Source organism: Anomaloglossus baeobatrachus, chromosome 4 (assembly GCF_048569485.1).
Source record: "Anomaloglossus baeobatrachus isolate aAnoBae1 chromosome 4, aAnoBae1.hap1, whole genome shotgun sequence".
Lineage (NCBI taxonomy): Eukaryota > Metazoa > Chordata > Amphibia > Anura > Aromobatidae > Anomaloglossus > Anomaloglossus baeobatrachus.
In genome coordinates, this window is record NC_134356.1 from 665530926 (window position 1) to 665549930 (window position 19005).

Below are 19005 nucleotides of genomic sequence, written 5' to 3' on the forward strand. Positions count from 1 at the left end.
GATCGGGGGATGATCCCCAGTGTCCACGTGATGGACAGCCAAGTCAGTCCTTCCGGGCTGGTTGGTAAACAACCCCCGGAAGGGGAGGAGGGTGGCCCACAGCTGGGACCGTTGGTCCTCCAAGAGCTGGTGGCCAACCTCCACATCCTCCATGGATCCGCCTGCCCTAACCTGGGCTAGCATATCCAAGAGGGTTTCCGCTTCTCCCTCCTCGGGCAGGTTGCACACGGGGAGCGCACATGCCTCCCGCTCATGATGTGCCTTCATCAAGTTCACATGGAAGGGCTTCCGACTTCCACGGGCAGGGTCCAGGGTGACCAGGTACGTCACAGGGTTGAGCTGATGGTACACGAGGTATGGGCCTTCCCAGGCTGCCTGAAGCTTGTCCTGTGGTACGGGGACCAGTACCCACACCTTTTGACCCACTTGGTAGGTCCTCTCACAAGCGTTCTGGTCGTACCAACGCTTCTGATCGGCCTGGGCTTGAGCCATATTGTCGTGTACCAGTTGCGTCAAGGCCTGCATTTTGTCCCGGAAGCGCATGACATACTCGATAACCGACACTCCAGGGGTGGCCAAATCCCCTTCCCAAGCCTCTTTCACCAGAGCCAGGGGGCCCCGCACACGTCGCCCGTACAGGAGCTCAAACGGTGAGAATCCTGTTGAGGCCTGTGGAACCTCCCGGTAAGCAAATAACAGGTGTGGGAGATACCGCTCCCAGTCACGCCCATGGGAGTCGACCAACATCTTAAGCATCTGCTTTAAGGTGCCATTGAACCGCTCGCACAGGCCATTAGTCTGTGGATGGTACGGGCTGGCCACCAGATGTCGCACCTGGACTTGCTTACAGAGGGCCTCCATCAGCTGGGACATGAATTGGGTCCCCCGGTCAGTGAGCATTTCCTGGGGAAAACCCACTCGGGAGAAAATCTCCAGCAATGCGGTGGCCACCTTGTCAGCCCGAATGGACGACAAGGCCACTGCTTCTGGGTACCGGGTGGCATAGTCCACTACCGTCAGTAGGAAGCGTTTCCCGGAGCTGCTGGGGATGGCCAGCGGGCCGACCAGATCCACAGCCACCCTCCTGAAAGGCTCATCGATGATTGGCAGAGATACTAGTGGGGCTTTGGGGCGTGGCCCCGCCTTCCCCACTCTCTGACAGGTTTCACACGAACGGCAGTAGGCAGCCACATCGGCCCCCATTTTTGGCCAGTAGAAATGCTGGTTTAACCTGGCCTTGGTCTTAGCGATCCCTAGGTGTCCGGCCATCGGAATCTCATGTGCGATCCGCAACAACTCCGTCCGGAACGGATAGGGTACCACCAACTGTCGGTCCCTGGGCCACGCCTCCGGTGAACCCTGCTGGACCGTGGCCCGGTACAGCCGTCCTTGGTCCCAGACCACTCGCTCCGGGTCCGAGTCCGAGGGAGGCTGTGCCGCCTGCTCCTTAAGAGCTTTCAGGCTGTCGTCAGCTTCTAACGCTGCCTGAAACCCCTGACTAGATGTGGCCAGAATCGACGAGACTGTCACATCTTCAGTCAGTACCCCGGGACCTGTGTCCTGGCCTCCACCTGACTCGGCTGCCACTTGGTCAGAAGGGGAAGAGCTATCGGACCTCCGGGAGGCCCCTTGGCTTCCAGCACTCCCACTGCGGGTGACAGCGGCCACAGCCGCTGCGACCGTGGGTCGTGCCTGCTCCTCCTCCGTTCCTGACCAAGTCGCCGGTTCAGGCAGACCTACCTGGCTTCCTGACACCCCGGTTGTGGGGGAACCATGCACCGAGATCTTACCTGGGAGCACTTCCGCTCCTGGACCGGCCCCAATCTCACCTGCCTGTTCCCCTCCTGCAGCAACAGAACCCCGCTGTGAAATCTCTGGGGACCCCACATTTGCTGTGGTAGCCCCCACCCCACACACTGGTCCTCCCCCTGCAGCACCCTGCTCTCTGCTTATCCCTGCAGAGGGCAACAGATCCCAGCTCACAGGCTGGTTACTTGTAGAGGCATTGTCACACCTTTCTCTGACCCCCTCCCCTGTCACAGCTGCAGCTGAGTGTGTGTCTATGGTGTCTGTGCAAGCAGAAATATCAGAGTTCACTCCCTCCTCCCTTACATCATTCATAGATAACACATTAACATTGTTAGGAGTCATGTCAGTACGGGCTGAAGGTTCAGCCCTTGGGGGGGGCCCAAACTGGGAGGTTATCTGCCCCAAATCTGTCCCAAGTAGCACGTTTGCAGGGATCCGATCAGTTACCCCCACCTCCCTCACCCCTCGCCCTGCGCCCCAGTCCACATAAATGTCAGCAACAGGCAGCGCCGGGTCAGTGCCTCCAATCCCGGAGACAGCGAGGGTTTTTCCAGGGATCAAGTCTTGGGGGGACACCATCTCAGGCCGCACCAGAGTCACCTCCGAGGCGCTGTCTCGCAGTCCTATGGTCACAGACCGGCCGACGGTGACAGGTTGGAAGCTGTCCAGGGACCTACCACCACCCCCACCCACACAATACACCTTGGGCGGCCCTTGGGACGGGGACGGAGCCGGGGCCTTGGGACGCTGAGGGCACATGGCCTTGAAGTGTCCAGGTAGGTTGCACTGGTGGCACCGTCTTGGTTCCGCCACGGGCCTGGAGAGGGGAGTTGAGGGGGACACCCCCTGCAGTCTAGGGGCAGGTGGGGCAGTCGCAGAATTCATCTTACCCCCTCTCCAGGTGCTGCTGGTGGCCGCTCTCCTGGCCTCAGGGGCCCGGTTGTTGGTGTAGTCATCGGCAAGGGCAGCTGTAGCCGTGGACCCCTTTGGCTTCTGGTCTCGGATGAACTGGCGGAGATCCTCAGGGCAGTTCCACAAGAGTTGCTCCGTGATGAACAAGTCCAGGATCTCCGGTCCGGTGGAAAGCTGCAGGCCTTGGGTCCAGTGGTCGGCAGCTCGGGCAAGTGCCCGCCGGTGGTCAGCCCAGGAGTCCTTTGGTCCCTTCTGTAGGCTCCGGAACTTCTTGCGGTAGGACTCTGGAGTGAGGTTGTACTGTTGGATCAGGGCCCGCTTGATGGTGTCGTAGCCCTGATCTGCCTCAGCAGGCAAGTCCCCAAGGATATCCAGGGCCTTACCCCTTAAACGGGGGGTCAGGTATTTGGCCCACTGGTCCTTGTCCAGATGGTGCTGCAAGCAAGTCCGTTCAAAAGCAGTCAAGAAAGAGTCCAAGTCTCCATCCTTCTCCAGCACTGGGAAGTCCTCAACACGGACCTTTGGAAGTTTGGTGTCTCGAAGGTCACATGTGGCTGATGAGGGCCGGAGCTGAGCTAGCTGCAGCTGGTAGTCACGGTCTGCCTGTCGCTCTCGCTCTTCACGCGCTGCCTGCCGCTCTCGCTCCGCAGCCTCACGCTCTGCGTGCCGCTCTGCCCTGCGCTCTGCCAGGAGTTCCTTGTAGCCCTTCTGGTCTCCAGCCTGGAGAAGGGCCATAGCCATTTGAAGAAGGCTATCCGAGCCTCCCAGGCTCGGTGGAATGGCACGTGGTGATCTGCGGCACGCTGCGGAGCCTGGTGATTCACTGTCCCTTTCAGAGCGGAGGGCTGGCATCTGGCTCGTTGAGGAACCTTGGGTGAGCTGCTCCTCATCTTGTCCAGCAGTGCCAGGTTGCGCAATGTCCTCTGCAGAACGGTTTTCTGGCGTCGAGCTCCTGGAGGACTCGTGGGCAACCTCCTCATTGCTGTCCACAGCACCGTCCTCCCTCTCTTCGGCTCCTGCCTTAGCATTGGCCAGTTGCATAGCTCTGCTCCTGGTGCCATCAGCCATTCTTGCAGACTTTTGGTCACTGACACAGAACTGACACCTGATGCCTCCACACACCTTACAGTATCTGCACTCTGACACTCTAGTGTTGAGCTAGTCTGAAGACCCCAGCAGCCACAGCTGCTGCAGGCAGTCTTTAGTGTCTGGGAGTATGGGTCTCACACTCACACACACTATTATCTCGATCCCACCGCTTGCCACCAATATGTCACAAACCACCGGGGGGGTCACTCAGAAATCCCCCGCGCTGGCTACCAGTACGTCACAATCGGGGGGTAACAAGTGGGGGTCACCCCTCCTTTATACCTCCCGACCGACAGACAGAGCACGTGACGCGCTCTCTAGCGCCCCTCTTATAGTCAGGCCAATTATGGAATTGCCCGACCATAAGCAAGGAGGCCGCTATACTACTTATGCCGATTATTGAAGGGTCCCCGGTGAGAGTAAGGTATATATTCCCCCGACCTCCGCGGGCGGAATATATAAAATCTCCCCGAATCTCACTGGCCTCCCCACAATAATCCTTGGCACAATTCGCTGCCACCAACCGATTTACGGTAACTATTAGCCGAACACACAGACGTGGGATTCAAGATCGAGATAACAGAACAGCCCAAGATTAATTATATAATTTAATCAGCCTAAAGCACACTAGAACTACAATATATACAATAGGGAATCTACAGAATATACATATGTCAGAGTACAGTTACAGATAAAGCATGGTTTACAGACAGGTATGCAATTCAATCAGTTACCTTGTGCGTCTGGCCACAGGGGGGCGCTGTAGACCAGGTTTCCAGGAACTCCCACAGATGTTTCCTGCACGTGACCCCCAGCGAAAGAACCACTGGAAAATGGCCGAAGTAGGGTTATCAACCTGGGCAGATCCAGGTCCCCTCCTACCTTAGTGACCTCACAGGGAAGCACTGCCACTCCCCCTGCATGGATCAGAATTATCCAGCAAAGGGGATATTGGCCATAACTTTGCCTGGGAGCGTCGTAGGCGGACGCCAATGCTCTCATTGTGACAGTTATGAATTTAGCTACAGAACGAGGGGACTCATGACCTGTCTGCCAGTTCCCCATTGGCTGATATCACGCCTGGGGCATTTCCCAATGTCCTGCTCCCATAAAAAGGGTGTGCCGGCATCGTCCGCATGCAGAGACACCATTTTTATGGTTGCCATATTTATCGGAAATATGGCTTGCGAGATATGAACCATTTTTTACTGGAGTCGTTCTGTCTAGCTAGTTCCATAGCCTTGCTAATGAGATACAACTCTTGTTACAGGGTGACGGCAGGGAGTCATCCTGTGTCCTTTGTTCCCACACCACCTCATCTCCATATCACAGGACATGGCCATGGAGGTGTAACACCTTCACAGATGCTGGACATTGAGAACAAGAAGGGAGGGGGCACTGCCAGGGAGTGATGAGAGATTATGACTGGAGTCATAATTCATCTTCATATCCCGGGATTTGCCTCACAGCGCCCATGCTTTTTTGCTGCTGTTGTCCAGCCCTCTAGGAGAATATAGCCAAGAGTAGCGACCGTACAGTGCAATGTATAGCATACAAGCATAAGTACAAATGAACACTTCAGCACATGCAATACAAGCAGCCTAGAAAAACTGTGCCTTAGCACCCTTGCTTTTTTGCTGCTGTTATCTCGCCATCTAGGAGAATATAGCCAAAGATAGCGACCGTACAGTGCAGTGTATAGCATACAAGCATAAAATACAAATGGACACTTCGGTATTTAGTGGGGTCAGCACTTCAGGTGCTGCTTACCGCCCGCCTATAACGCGGGTGTGTGGTCGCCAGAGCCCTGTGTTGTTGCCCAGAGCATGTCTCCGTTCCCCAGCTCGGACGGCGTGCAGGAATGGCTGCCGGCGTCCTTCTCCAGCTCGTGTGACGAGGGGCGGGCCGTGGGCGTGCCCCAGATAAGAGCGGGAAACTGGCGTCCCACTGTGTCCAGTGAAGGGGGCTGGAGAATGCAAAGCAGACTCCAGCCCTCGGCGCTGACTGTCTGTACAGCGTCCCGCCTCACCCCTGACTGGCAGGGCTGGAGGCGGGAACGAAACGAAAACTAGGCCGCAAAGCCGGGGACTCGAGTAATAAGCGCGGCCGTCCATGTGCACGGCCAGCGCGGAAGTCCCCGGCGCACCACAAGTCCCAGCCGCGCCACAATGTAAAAAACACCCAGCAGCGGCCGGCGCGGCAGTTCCCAATACATAAAGTCACTCAGCAAAGCTGTAGTGAATAATAGCACGAGCGCTCCGCGCTGTTGCCCCCGGCGCACTAACACTCCCAGCAATGCTGGTGTGTGTGTGCGCGATGTGTACGGGGACACAGAGTACCTTAATGTAGCAGGGCCTGTCCCTGACGATACTCAGCTCCATGTCCAGCAGGTTCTCTGGGTCTGTGGATGGAGCCCGGTCTCAGTGCCTGGAGACCTGTAAGATCCCACTTCGCCCAGAGCCCCTCAGGGGGATGGGGAAGGAAAACAGCATGTGGGCTCCAGCCTCCGTACCCGCAATGGGTACCTCAACCTTAACAAACACCCGACAAAAGTGGGGTGAGAAGGGAGCATGCTGGGGGCCCTAGTATGGGCCCTCTTTTCTTCCATCCGACATAGTCAGCAGCTGCTGCTGACTAAACAGTGGAGCTATGCGTGGATGTCTGACCTCCTTCGCACAAAGCAGAAAACTGGTGAGCCAGTGATCCCACTGGGGGTGTATAGCCAGAAGGGGAGGGGCCTTACACTTTTTAGTGTAATGCTTTGTGTGGCCTCCGGAGGCAGTACTATACACCCAATCGTCTGGGTCTCCCAATGGAGCGCCGAAGAAATTAGATATCTTTATCCTACGTGTCCCTACAATTGGGGCTGTAACAAATTTCTTTTTAATATGATCTACTTTTAATCCTTTCCCGATAAGCGGTGTGCATGTGCAGTTAGGTCATGAAATATTTGGACAGTGCTGAGTCTTCGTGATTTCAGCTCTCCAAGTAATGGACAATTCCTTTAAGTTTTGTCTTAATGCTGTAAGATGCAGCTCGATGGGGCTGAGATTTGGTGTTGATTCGGCCATTGCAGAATATTCCCCTTCTTTGCTTTCGCAGGATGTTTTGGGTCATTGTCCATCTGTCTGTGAAACGTCATCCAATTAACCCGAGCAGAAAGACTCGCCCTGTACATTTCAGAATTCATCCGGCTGCTTCAGTCTTCAGTCACATCATCAATAACTACTAGAGCTCCAGGGCCATTGTTAGCCCTGCGTGCCCGGCCATCACACCGCCTCCGCCATGTGTTACATAGGACGTGCTGTTCTCTGGATCAGGAGCCGTTCCAAGCCTTCTCCAGACTTTCTTCTTCCCATCATTCTGGTACAGGTTGATCTTAGTCTTCTCTATCCTCTGCTGCTTTTCCAGAACTCGGCGCCTTCTTTAGATGTTTTTTTTTAGCAAAGTCTCATTTGGCCTTTCTGTTTTTCAGGCTGATTAATGGTTTTCCCCTTGAGGTGACACCTCGGTATTTTCTCTCACAAAGTCTTCTATTTATGGTGGACTTAAATACTGCAACATCAACTCCCTAGAGAATGTTGTGAAGGGTTTTTATTCACCATGGAAAGGATTCTGTGATCATCCACCATTGGTGTCCTCAATGGACGTCCAGGCCTTTCTAAGTTCCCAGCTCACTAATGTGTTTGTTTTTTTTTTTTGCAGAGTGTACCAAACTGTTGACTTGGCCGCTCCTAACATTTCTGCCATCTCTCTGATGGATTTCTTATTTTTGTCAGCCTAATGATGGTCGGTTTCTCCTGCATTAAGTGCTCCTTTGTCCGCATGCTGTGGGTTCTCAGCAACAGCTTCCAAATGCAAATGCCGTACCTGGAATCAGCTCCAGACCTTTTACCTGCTTAAATGATGATGGAATAATAAGGGAGTAGCCCACTGTGAGGACATAGGGATATATTCTGAGCTATGAAGCCATATTCCTATAGCCGCCATCTTGTCAAGGTAGTAAGAACTAAGGAGGCTTCAATCAGTACGCTAATTACCTTGAGGAACTTGTCAGTTTAGCAGTGGCTTGAGAAAAGGGCAATCTCCTATGATATGGAAATTAGCTGAGCTGCTACGCCTGAGAACGCAAAAGGGAAAGGAAGACCCCCCCTCTGTCACACTGTGGACGAAGTTCCTATGTAATCAACAGGCATTCTGAATATCTGAGACAGAGAGGAGCCAGGAATACATGTGTAATATCTCGTGAGCCGTGCTTCCTATAAATATGTCAAGCAGAGATATGGCATTGTGACATGCTGACGATCCCAGAACATATTTTATATAGGTGCGGGACCTCTGTAGGTATCCCAAACGTGATATTGGCCAGTGGGGCACCAGCAAACTACACATGTGTCCTATCATTTTGAAGGTAAAATCATAACTGTAAAAATGAGAGCATTGGCGTCCGCCTACGACGTTCCCAGGCAAAGTTATGGCCAATAATCCCTTTGGGATATTATTTTAGACTCCAGCCAGGGGAGGGGCAGTGCTTCCCTGTGAGGTCACTAAGGTAGGAGGGGACATGGATTGAGCCAGGTTGATAACCACAGTACAGCCATTTTTGGCTTGTTCTTTGCTCGGGGGTCACGTGTAGGATACACCTGTGAGAAAGTTCCTGGAACCCTGGTCGAACAGCGCCCCCCTGTAGCCAGACGCACAAGGTAACTGCTCGAATTGTATGCCTGTTTGTAATCCATAACTTACCTGTAAATGTACTCTGACCTATGTATATATTCTGTAGATTCCATATTGTATATATTGTAGTTTCTAGTGTGCCTTAGGCCGATTAAGAAGGGAATTTTGTTACTTACCGTAAATTCCTTTTCTTCTAGCTCTTATTGGGAGACCCAGACGATTGGGGTATAGCTACTGCCTCCGGAGGCCACACAAAGCACTACACTAAAAAGTGCAAGGCCCCTCCCCTTCTGGCTATACCCCCCCGTGGTATCACGGGTTCTCCAGTTTTAGTGCCAAAGCAAGAAGGAGGAAAGCCAATAACTGGTTTAAACAAATTAACTCCGAGTAACATCGGAGAACTGAAAAACCGTTCAACATGAACAACATGTGTACCCGCAAACAACAAAAAAATCCCGAAGGACAACAGGGCGGGTGCTGGGTCTCCCAATAAGAGCTAGAAGAAAAGGAATTTACGGTAAGTAACAAAATTCCCTTCTTCTTCAGCGCTCTATTGGGAGACCCAGACGATTGGGACGTCCAAAAGCTGTCCCTGGGTGGGTAAAGAAATACCGCATGTTAGAGCTGCAAAACAGCCCTCCCCTACGGGGGTGTCACTGCCGCCTGCAGGACTCTTCTACCTAAGCTGGCGTCCGCCGAAGCATAGGTATGCAACTGATAATGCTTGGAGAAAGTGTGCAGACTGGACCAGGTAGCTGCCTGGCACACTTGTTGAGCCGAAGCCTGGTGTCGTAATGCCCAGGACGCACCCACGGCTCTGGGTGAGTGGGCTTTTAGCCCTGAAGGAACCGGAAGCCCCGCAGAACGGTAGGCCTCTAGAATTGGTTCTTTGATCCATCGAGCCAGGGTGGCTTCAGAAGCCTGCAACCCCTTGCGCGGACCAGCGACAAGGACAAAAAATGCATCGGAACGGCGCGTGGGCGCCGTGCGGGAAATGTAGATTCTGAGTGCTCTCACCAGATCTAACAAACGTAAGTCCTTTCCATACCGGTGAACCGGATGAGGACAAAAGGAAGGCAAGGATATATCCTGATTAAGATGAAATGAGGATACGACCTTAGGGAGAAACTCCGGAATGGGGCGCAGCACTACCTTGTCCTGGTGGAACACCAGGAAGGGAGCCTTGGATGAAGAGCTGCCAGCTCAGACACTCGCCGAAGCGATGTGATCGCAACAAGAAACGCCACCTTCTGTGACAGGCGAGAAATGAAACTTCCTTCAGAGGCTCGAAAGGCGGCTTCTGGAGAGCAACTAGTACCCTGTTGAGATCCCACGGATCTAACGGCCGCTTATACGGGGGTACGATATGACAGACCCCCTGTAGGAACGTGCGCACCCTAGAAAGACGTGCTAGACGCTTCTGAAAGAATACGGATAGTGCCGAGACTTGCCCCTTAAGGGAGCCGAGCGACAAGCCCTTTTCTAACCCCGATTGCAGGAAGGAAAGAAAAGTAGGCAATGCAAATGGCCAGGGAGACCCTCCCTGAGCCGAGCACCAGGTTAAGAAAATCTTCCACGTTCTGTGGTAGATCTTAGCAGAAGTGGACTTCCTAGCCTGTTTCATGGTGGCAACGACCCCTTGGGATAATCCTGAAGACGCTAGGATCCAGGACTCAATGGCCACACAGTCAGGTTCAGGGCCGCAGAATTCCGATGGAAAAACGGCCCTTGGGACAGTAATTCTGGCCGGCCTGGTAGTGACCACGGTCGGCCGACCGTGAGATGCCACAGATCCGGGTACCACGATCTCCTCGGCCAGTCTGGGGCGACGAGTATGACGCGGCTGCAATCGGATCTGATTTTTGCGCAGTACTCTGGGCAAGATTGCCAGAGGTGGAAACACATATGGGAGCCGGAACTGCGACCAATCTTGCACTAAGGCGTCTGCCGCCAGAGCTCTGTGATCGCGCGATCGTGCCATAAATGCCGGGACCTTGTTGTTGTGCCGAGACGCCATTAGGTCGACGTCCGGCATCCCCCAGCGGCGACAGATTTCCTGAAACACGTCCGGGTGAAGGGACCATTCCCCTGCGTCCATACCCTGGCGACTGAGGAAGTCTGCTTCCTATTTTTCTACGCCCGGGATGTGAACTGCGGATATGGTGGATGCTGTGTCCTCCACCCACATGAGGATTCGCCGGACTTCCTGGAAGGCTTGCCGACTGCGCGTCTCTCCTTGGTGGTTGATGTATGCCACCACTGTGGAGTTGTCCGACTGGATTCGGATCTGCTCTCTTTCTAGCCACTGCTGGTAAGCTAGTAGGGCAAGATACCCTGCCCTGATTTCCAGAACATTGATCTGAAGGGTGGACTCCTGCTGAGTCCACGTCCCCTGAGCCCTGTGGCGGAGACAAACTGCTCCCCACCCTGACAGACTCGCATCTGTCGTGACTACTGCCCAGGATGGGGGTAGGAAGGATCTTCACTGTGACAATGAGGTGGAAATACGCCACCATTGCAGAGAGTCCTTGGCCGTCTGGGAAAGGGAGACTTTCCTGTCCAGGGAGGTTGACTGCCCGTCCCATTGGCGGAGAATGTCCCATCGAAGTTGGCGCAGATGAAACTGCGCAAAGGGAACTGCCTCCATGGCTGCCACCATCTTCCCTAGGAAGTGCATGAGGCGCCTTAAGGGGTGCGACTGGCCTTGAAGGAGAGACTGCACCTCTGTCTGCAGTGAACGCTGCTTGTTCAGCGGAAGCTTCACTATCGCTGATAGAGTGTGAAACTCCATGCCGAGATACGTTAGTGATTGAGTCGGTGACAGATTTGACCTTGCCAGATTGATGATCCACCCGAAAGTCTGGAGAGTCTCCAGCGTAACATTCAGGCTGCGTCGGCATGCCTCGAGGGAGGGTGCTTTGACGAGTAGATCGTCCAAGTAAGGGATCACCGAGTGTCCCTGAGAGTGCAAGACTGCTACCACTGCTGCCATGACCTTGGTGAACACCCGTGGGGCTGTCGCCAGACCGAATGGCAGAGCTACGAACTGAAGATGGTCGTCTCCTATCACAAAACGTAGAAAACGTTGGTGCTCCGTAGCAATTGGCACGTGGAGATAGGCATCTTTGATGTCTGTTGAGGCAAGGAAGTCTCCTTGAGACATTGAGGTAATGACGGATCGGAGGGATTCCATCCGGAACCGCCTGGCGTGCACATGATTGTTGAGCAGTTTTAGGTCCAGAACAGGACGGAAGGAGCCGTCCTGTTTTGGAGCCACAAAGAGATTGGAGTACAAACCCTCGCCCTCGTTCCTGAGGGGGGGACAGGGATCACCACTCCTTCTGCTCTTAGAGCGTCCACCGCCTGCAGCAGGGCATCTGCTCGGTGGAGAGGTGGGGCCGTTCTGAAGAATGGAGTCGGAGGACGAGAACAGAACACTGTCCTGTGCACGTGAGCACAATGTCCGCCACCCACCGGTCTGTGACCTGTGGCAGCTAAATGTCGCCAAAGGCGGGGGAGTCTGCCATCAACCGCGGATGCGGAGAGAGAGAGAGAGAGCTGAGAGTCATGAGGAGACCACATTGGTAGCGGTTCCTCCGGCTGCCTTCCTTGGGCGTGATTGAGCCCGGCCGGAATCAAAGCCCGTCTGAGGTTTTGTAGCCCTTTTGCACGAGGACAATTGGGACCTGCCCGAGCTTGGGAAGGACCGAAACCTCGACTGTACTTTTAGGACAGCATTAATAGGGTAAGTCGCAGTGCAGACATTGCGGGGTTACGGACGCCTCTGCGGTACAGATGTACATGTGCTCAAGGCCAGCTGCGCAAGAACAGCTGAACAGGTTAGGTTGCCTATACGGCTGTGAATGCCGGAGCAACCGACACGCCGATAGCCTCCTAGACAGATTTCAACCAGAGTCCATCTGTCTGTGAATTGGCATCTTTAAGTGAAGCCCCATCTCCAGTGCAACTATGTCTCTAGACGCAAGCCTGGAGATTGGAGAATCCACCTTTGGACCCTGGGTCCAGCGCTTGACCACGTCAGGGGAAAAGGGATAACGTGTATCTTTAAAAAACGCTTGGAGAAAACGCTTATCTGGTAAGCGTGGTGTTTCTGGACTGCTTCTCTGAAGTCAGCGTGGCCAGAAAAATACTCAATATCCGTTTGAGATACTGAAAAGGGACTTCTCCTGCTGTGAAGCTGACTCCTCCACTGGGGGAGCTGAGGGAGAAAGATCCAACCTTCCATTGATGGACGCTATAGGATCATTCCGTATGGCGTTACCATCCGGTGTATCCGGATTGAGAGCGATGTCAGGATCAAAGTCCTGGAGAGCTGCCTTATCCTACAGAGAGTCCTCCTGGGACCCCCCCGTTCCAAATGAGGTTGGTCAGGAAGATTGCCCATGGCCTGTCTGGACTGCAAGTCTCTATCTTATGACAATATATCTGTCGAAACTGCAACTCCGTCCCTGTCCTTGGACAGGGTTGACAGGTGGTTTCTTAGGCCACGACTAGTAGAGACCCCGGCAGACGAAGTGCTAGAGACCCCGGCAGACGAAGTGCTACAGGGGAGCATGCACACAATGGGACGGTGTCATGAATAGCATCCCATGTAGTAAAAACAGCACTGAAAAACTGTGTTGCTTTTTTTTTTTTTTTTTTTTTTTTTTGCCGCTGCCGACTAGCCATCTAGAAGTATATAGCCAAGAATGGTGACCGTACAGTGCAATGTATAGCATACAAGCATAAAGTACAAATGAACACTGCAGCACAAGCAATACAAGCAGCATAGAAGCCTATGCCCTGGCACCCCTGCTCTTCTGCTGCTGTAGACAAGTCATCTAGGGGAATATAGCCCAGAAGAGTGACCATACAGTGCGATGTATAGCATACAAGCACAAGTACAAATGCACAAGTACAAATGCACACTGCAGCCCATGCAATACAAGCAGCATAGAAAAAAACCTGTGCCCCAGCACCCTTGGTTTTCAGCTGCTGTAGTCTAGCCATTCCAGGAGAATATAGCTAAAACTAGCGACTGTACAGTGCAATGTATAGCATACAAGCATAAATACAAATGAACACTTCAGTACGTGCAATACAAGCAGCATAGAAAGCCTGTGCCTTAGCACACCTGCTTTCCTGCTGCTGATGTGTCGCTCTCCAAGCGGGCATATAGCGACCTATGCAGTTAAAATACACATGTACACACTGCAGTATATATTGGGGTCAGCACTATGTGTGCCGCTTACCGCCCGCCTATAAGCGGGTGTATGGTCGCCATAGTCCTGCCTGGTTGCCGAAAGTCCGAGCTCGGACTGCGGTAATGGCTGCCGGCGTCTTCCCCAGCTCGTGTGAGGAGGGGCGGGCCGTGGGCGTGCCCCAAGTCAGAGCGGGAATCCGGCGTCCGACAGTGTGCAGTGAGAGGGCTGGAGCATGTAAAAAGGCTCCAGCCCTCGGCGCTGCTGATTGCTCAGCGCCTGTCCCCTTCCCTGAGTGACAGGGAGGGGGCGGGAACGAAGCGGCACTAGGCCGCAGAAGCCGGGGACTGGATTTATAAGCGCCGCCGCCGTAAAAGCGCGGTCGGCGCCCAGTCCCCGGCGGACTACAAGTCCCAGCCGCGCCGCCGCTCCCGGAGCGTCCGGCGCGGTAGTTCCCAATACACAAAGTCACTCAGCAAAGCTGCAGTGACTGTAACCCTTTACTGTCCCCGGCGCACTAGCACACCCAGCAAGTCTGGAGTGTGCTGTGTCTGTGTGTCCGGGGACACAGAGTACCTGTAATGGTGCAGGGCCATGTCCCTGAACGGTACTCCAGCTCCGTATCCAGCAGGTTCAAATGGGTCTGTGGATGGAGCCCGGCGTCAGAGCTTTGAGGCCGGCAGGATCCCACTTCCTCAGAGCCCCTCAGGGGGATGTGGAAGGAAAGCAGCATGTGGGCTCCAGCCTCCGTACCAGCAATAGGTACCTCAACCTTACAACACCATCAACGGGTGAGAAGGGAGCATGCTGGGGGCCCTATATGGGCCCTCTTTTCTTCCATCCGAAATAGTCAGCAGCTACTGCTGACTAAAATCTGTGGAGCTATGCATGGATGTCTGACCTCCTTCGCACAAAGCTTGAAAACTGGAGAACCCGTGATACCACGGGGGGGTATAGCCAGAAGGGGAGGGGCCTTGCACTTTTTAGTGTAGTGCTTTGTGTGGCCTCCGGAGGCAGTAGCTATACCCCAATCGTCTGGGTCTCCCAATAGAGCGCTGAAGAAATTATATAATTAATCTTGGGCTGTTCTGTTATCTCGATCCTGAACTCCACGTCGGTGTGCTCGGCGAATAGTTATCGTAATCGATTGGTGGCAGCGAGTTTATGCCAAGGATCATTGTGGGGCGGCCAGTGAGATCTGGGGAGGTTTAGATATATTCCGTCCGCTGAGGTCAGGGGAATATATACCTTACTCTCACCGGGAACCCTTCAATCATCGGCATAGTAGAATAGCGGCCTCCTGGCTTATTGTCGAGCAATTCCATAATTGGCCTGACTATAAGAGGGGCGCTAGAGAGCGCGTCACGTGCTCGGTCGGGTGGTAGAAAGGAGGGGCGTAATTCCCGCTTCCTACCCCCCTGTTCGTGACACCCACGAAGCCCATTAAATTACCTTTGATCCCTTAAAAAAGAGGTATCTACATATTAAAGAACTGTAATTCCTAAACCCTTACTCCAATTAGGATGTGAATACCCTCAAATTAAACATGGGATTAAACCATTTTAGCCCATATTGATTATATAACTGATGCAGAATAGGGTTTGTTAAACCGCTAAAATGCCAAAACTTTGCTCAAAGACAATGCGGGTAAAAAACATCTTTCTCTCTCGCCTTAGGCGGGCTTTGCACGTGGCGACATCGCAAGCCGATGCTGCGATGTCGCACGCGATAGTCCCCGCCCCCGTCGCAGGTACGATATCTTGTGATAGCTGGCGTAGCGAAAATTATCGCTAAGCCAGCTTCACATGCACTCACCTGCCCTGCGACCATCGCTCTGGCCGGCGACCCGCCTCCTTCCTAAGGGGGTGGGTTGTGCGGCGTCATAGCGACGTCACACGGCAGGCGGCCAATAGCGGCGGAGGGGTGGAGATGAGCAGGATGTAAACATCCCGCCCACCTCCTTCCTTCCGCATAGCCGCCGGCGGCAGGTAAGCTGATATTCCTCCTTCCTGCGGCGTTATACACAGCGATGTGTGCTGCCGCAGGAGCGAGGAACTACATCGTACCTGTCGCTGCAGCATAATTATGAAAAAGTCGGAGCCTGCAATGATGATACGATAACGACGCTTTTGCGCTCGATAATCGTATCATCTAGCATTTACACACTACGATCTCGAAAGTGACGCCGGAAGCGCGTCACTTTCGATTTGACCCCACCGACATCGCACGTGCGATGTTGCAACGTGCAAAGCCGCCCTTAGAGATATTTTCCGGTGAGTACACAAAAATCTTCTTTTTATGGGTATAATCCACACGTGCCAGTTCAGACTGCAAATGTGAGGCAGAAACGTAAGGGTCAACCACAGATTCCTGCCATTGTATCCCACTGCAAATGCACATCGGATTTTTCCACATAGGTGATCTGCTATGGGAATGGTAAACAGACGCCAATGACAAGAAATGGGGGCAATTGTGAGACCCGTAGGTCCGCCAATCATCAGGGCCAGCCTCCGTTCTCTCCAGCATACACCTGTGGTCATTATTCAAAGCAGCATCTAAGGAATTAACCTGCAAGGTCACCGTTATCCACAAACCTTGCAGGTCCAGGCTCCTGCCATGATCGGCCAAATGCCCACAAGATGCCAGTGACAGATATACCCACCAGAGCGCTAAGCTACACTCCTCTGAATGATATATCAGTCTGTAAAATCTCCTCTGGATGTAAATCGCGTAGACGGAGACCACATTTACCTCTAGGATGACTATATCGTAGTCACTGAAAGAGCAGAACTGCCGATACCAGGAGGCGTCATGGCGGATCACTTCATTTATGACGTATTCAAAGTCCAGGGTGAGTTGCTCCACGGTGAGATATTGGCCCTGAGTGAGAGGAGACAGGGGGTGAGAGGGTCGGGGACTGGAGACAGGCATATAAATGACACCAGGGAGACGGGCTGCACCTTGAAAGAAGCCTTGTCGTTCAGCGGTTTCAGGTGCTGCCCCGTCAGATCGGTGACCAGGAACGGGAGCGAGATCTTGTCATCTTCATATTCTATAGAGAGCGGAAAAAAAAGGTTAAAATGTGCCGGACCCCCTCCTATCTCCCACCATGGAGGTCTAGGTCCGCAGCCCTCTCACCGCTCTCTTGGTCGGTCTCGGTCACCTCCCCCAGGACATAGCGTAGCCGTGTGTAGTTTACGTAGCTGGGTTCCTCGGTGTGATCGCTGGACCTCGGGTGCCCTTCGTTCACAGTACGGTGCCATGTAGGAGAATCTGGGTCAGAGGGCTGGGAAGGACTCTGCTTGCTTGGTCCGGGCCGGTCTCCTTTGTCTTCGGCCTCTAGTCCAGATGCCTCTCGGGCACGCCGGAATATACCAGCTACAAATTCACGGGCCCGGGTGACGGCTGGCGGGGTTCCCGGAGGGGTGGGGGAGCAGGGTTCGGAGGGGAGAGGAGAGTGTCCGCTGGAGGAAGGGACACTAGGGCTAAAAGACAAGGCGCAGGAGGCACGGGCGAGGTGTTGGCTCTGTTTGCTGTACAAAATTTGGTTGGATTCCGTGCCACCTTGAACAGTAAAAAAAATTTAGCGATGAAATCGGCTTCATAATGAGTCCATTACAGCAGCCAGAAAGCAGTCACGTGAGTTACCTTCAGGGTGCACAGATACTGCAAAGGCCACTAGGGAGAAGCTGGTATTAAGCAGAACCACGTGGTCCTTCTTCAGCTGAAACGCCGGCTGGAACGTAGGGAACGGGTAAACCACCTGATACTTCGTGTGCAGCATGAAGCTGTGCAGGAGACACGGGCCTGCAAATAACCTCCGCATTATACACTGGACCATCTACAGCTCTGCGCCTACACATCTGGCCGGCGGAGGAAGACACCCCACATACATACCTTTGGAGGACTCTCTGCACTCGGTGCAGGGGGACGTTGGGGGCGCAGACACCGTGCTGATATAAATGTCTCTGTGGTTCTCATCGCTCATCATATTCATTAGCATACCGTTACCGGATGTGCTGGGAAAGGAGCAGAATACACGGTGACCCTCAGGAGAACACAGCTCAGATGCCAATACATGTTGTATATTACACCAATTAGGCCATGTGCCCGTTGATTTTGCTGCGGATTTATCTGGATTTTGTAGATAAATCCGCAGGTTTTCGCAAGTACAGACACTCCCCATGTTATCCTCTGGGACATGGTGAGTGCTGTATCAATGCTGCGGTATGTGCGGCTGCGGAATGTGCTGCGGATGTCCCGCAGCCGTACGTAACTGCATGTCAATTATTCCTGCAGAAATCCCGGCCCTCCACTATGGAGATAGAGTCCGGGACGTCCGCAGGTAAGTCGCACGAATGTCCGCAGGTTTTCCGCAGATATTTCGCTGGAATCCCACAGCTATGGATAGCTGCGGGAAACCTGCGGCCGTATCTGCGGATATATCCACAGGTACAGAGCCCCGTGGGCATACAGCCTTAAAGAGGTTGTTGAGCAGGAGCGCACGTCTCCCCTTCCTCCCAATTTCCTGCCGTTGGGGGCGGTGCGCTCCTGATTGATTGACAGTTCAGACAAGTGACATAGTTTTGCTTTGGACCCGAATTGTGAACTCTCAATTTTGCCTCTGCTGCATTGGAGGAGTGTAGATTCAGCCTTCTTCAGAGCAGCGCTTACAAGCTCTATAGAAAAGAGCCTGTAAGCGCTGAACTCCTTGCTTATGCGAGAATCCAGTACTGAAATACTGCACAGGTGGCCTGTTAGTTAGGCAATTTAGAAAAAAAGTCCCTTTTCAGCTAGTGCAAAGTGAGGACTTACTTGAAGCCAAACACAATGACTTTGGAGCTGTCGCTCGGCCACTCGCACACCGTCAGGTACAAGTCACTATAAATCTCCTCGTCCTGGAAGAGCCGGACTTGCCGCACCTAGGAGACAGACCAGAGCATGAGGATTGATAATCTGTACATAGGCCGGTAATAGATCAGTGCACAGATGGGCGGTGGCCCCCAGGACTCACCAGGCGCAGTTTTCTGTGTACTTGGAATTGCCACCAATAGAGGTGATAGGAATAAAAGGAGAAGTCATCGTCTAACACGTCGCTCGTGTAGGACAGTACAAAGCGACCACATTTGGAGAATCCCAGGAAGACGTGCCTGGAGGAAGAAAGCACATAGGCCATAAGTAAGGAAAAACTAAGACTGTTACTTTCTATTGTCCACCACTTTGCTATTTTCAGCTATAATTATTGGCTCCATCTGTATCTGCACAGACGACAGGAGGCAGCGCCTAAAATTCCAGTCCTGATGCATCAGAGTCTGTT

General features: G+C 53.4%; 1 protein-coding gene across 1 annotated transcript in view; it reads right to left on the bottom strand.

The window, feature by feature from the left end:
- Positions 1 to 19005, bottom strand: part of DCAF15 (DDB1 and CUL4 associated factor 15) — a 68228-nt gene that overhangs the window by 23468 nt on the left and 25755 nt on the right. Inside the window, exons 3-9 of the mRNA XM_075346648.1 lie at positions 18703 to 18838; positions 18504 to 18610; positions 17586 to 17707; positions 17337 to 17495; positions 16827 to 17252; positions 16649 to 16740; positions 16440 to 16568 (exon numbers count right to left, since the gene is read on the bottom strand). Of these exons, the coding sequence (XP_075202763.1) occupies positions 16440 to 16568; positions 16649 to 16740; positions 16827 to 17252; positions 17337 to 17495; positions 17586 to 17707; positions 18504 to 18610; positions 18703 to 18838 (1171 nt within the window). The remainder of the gene's footprint in view (positions 1 to 16439; positions 16569 to 16648; positions 16741 to 16826; positions 17253 to 17336; positions 17496 to 17585; positions 17708 to 18503; positions 18611 to 18702; positions 18839 to 19005) is intronic.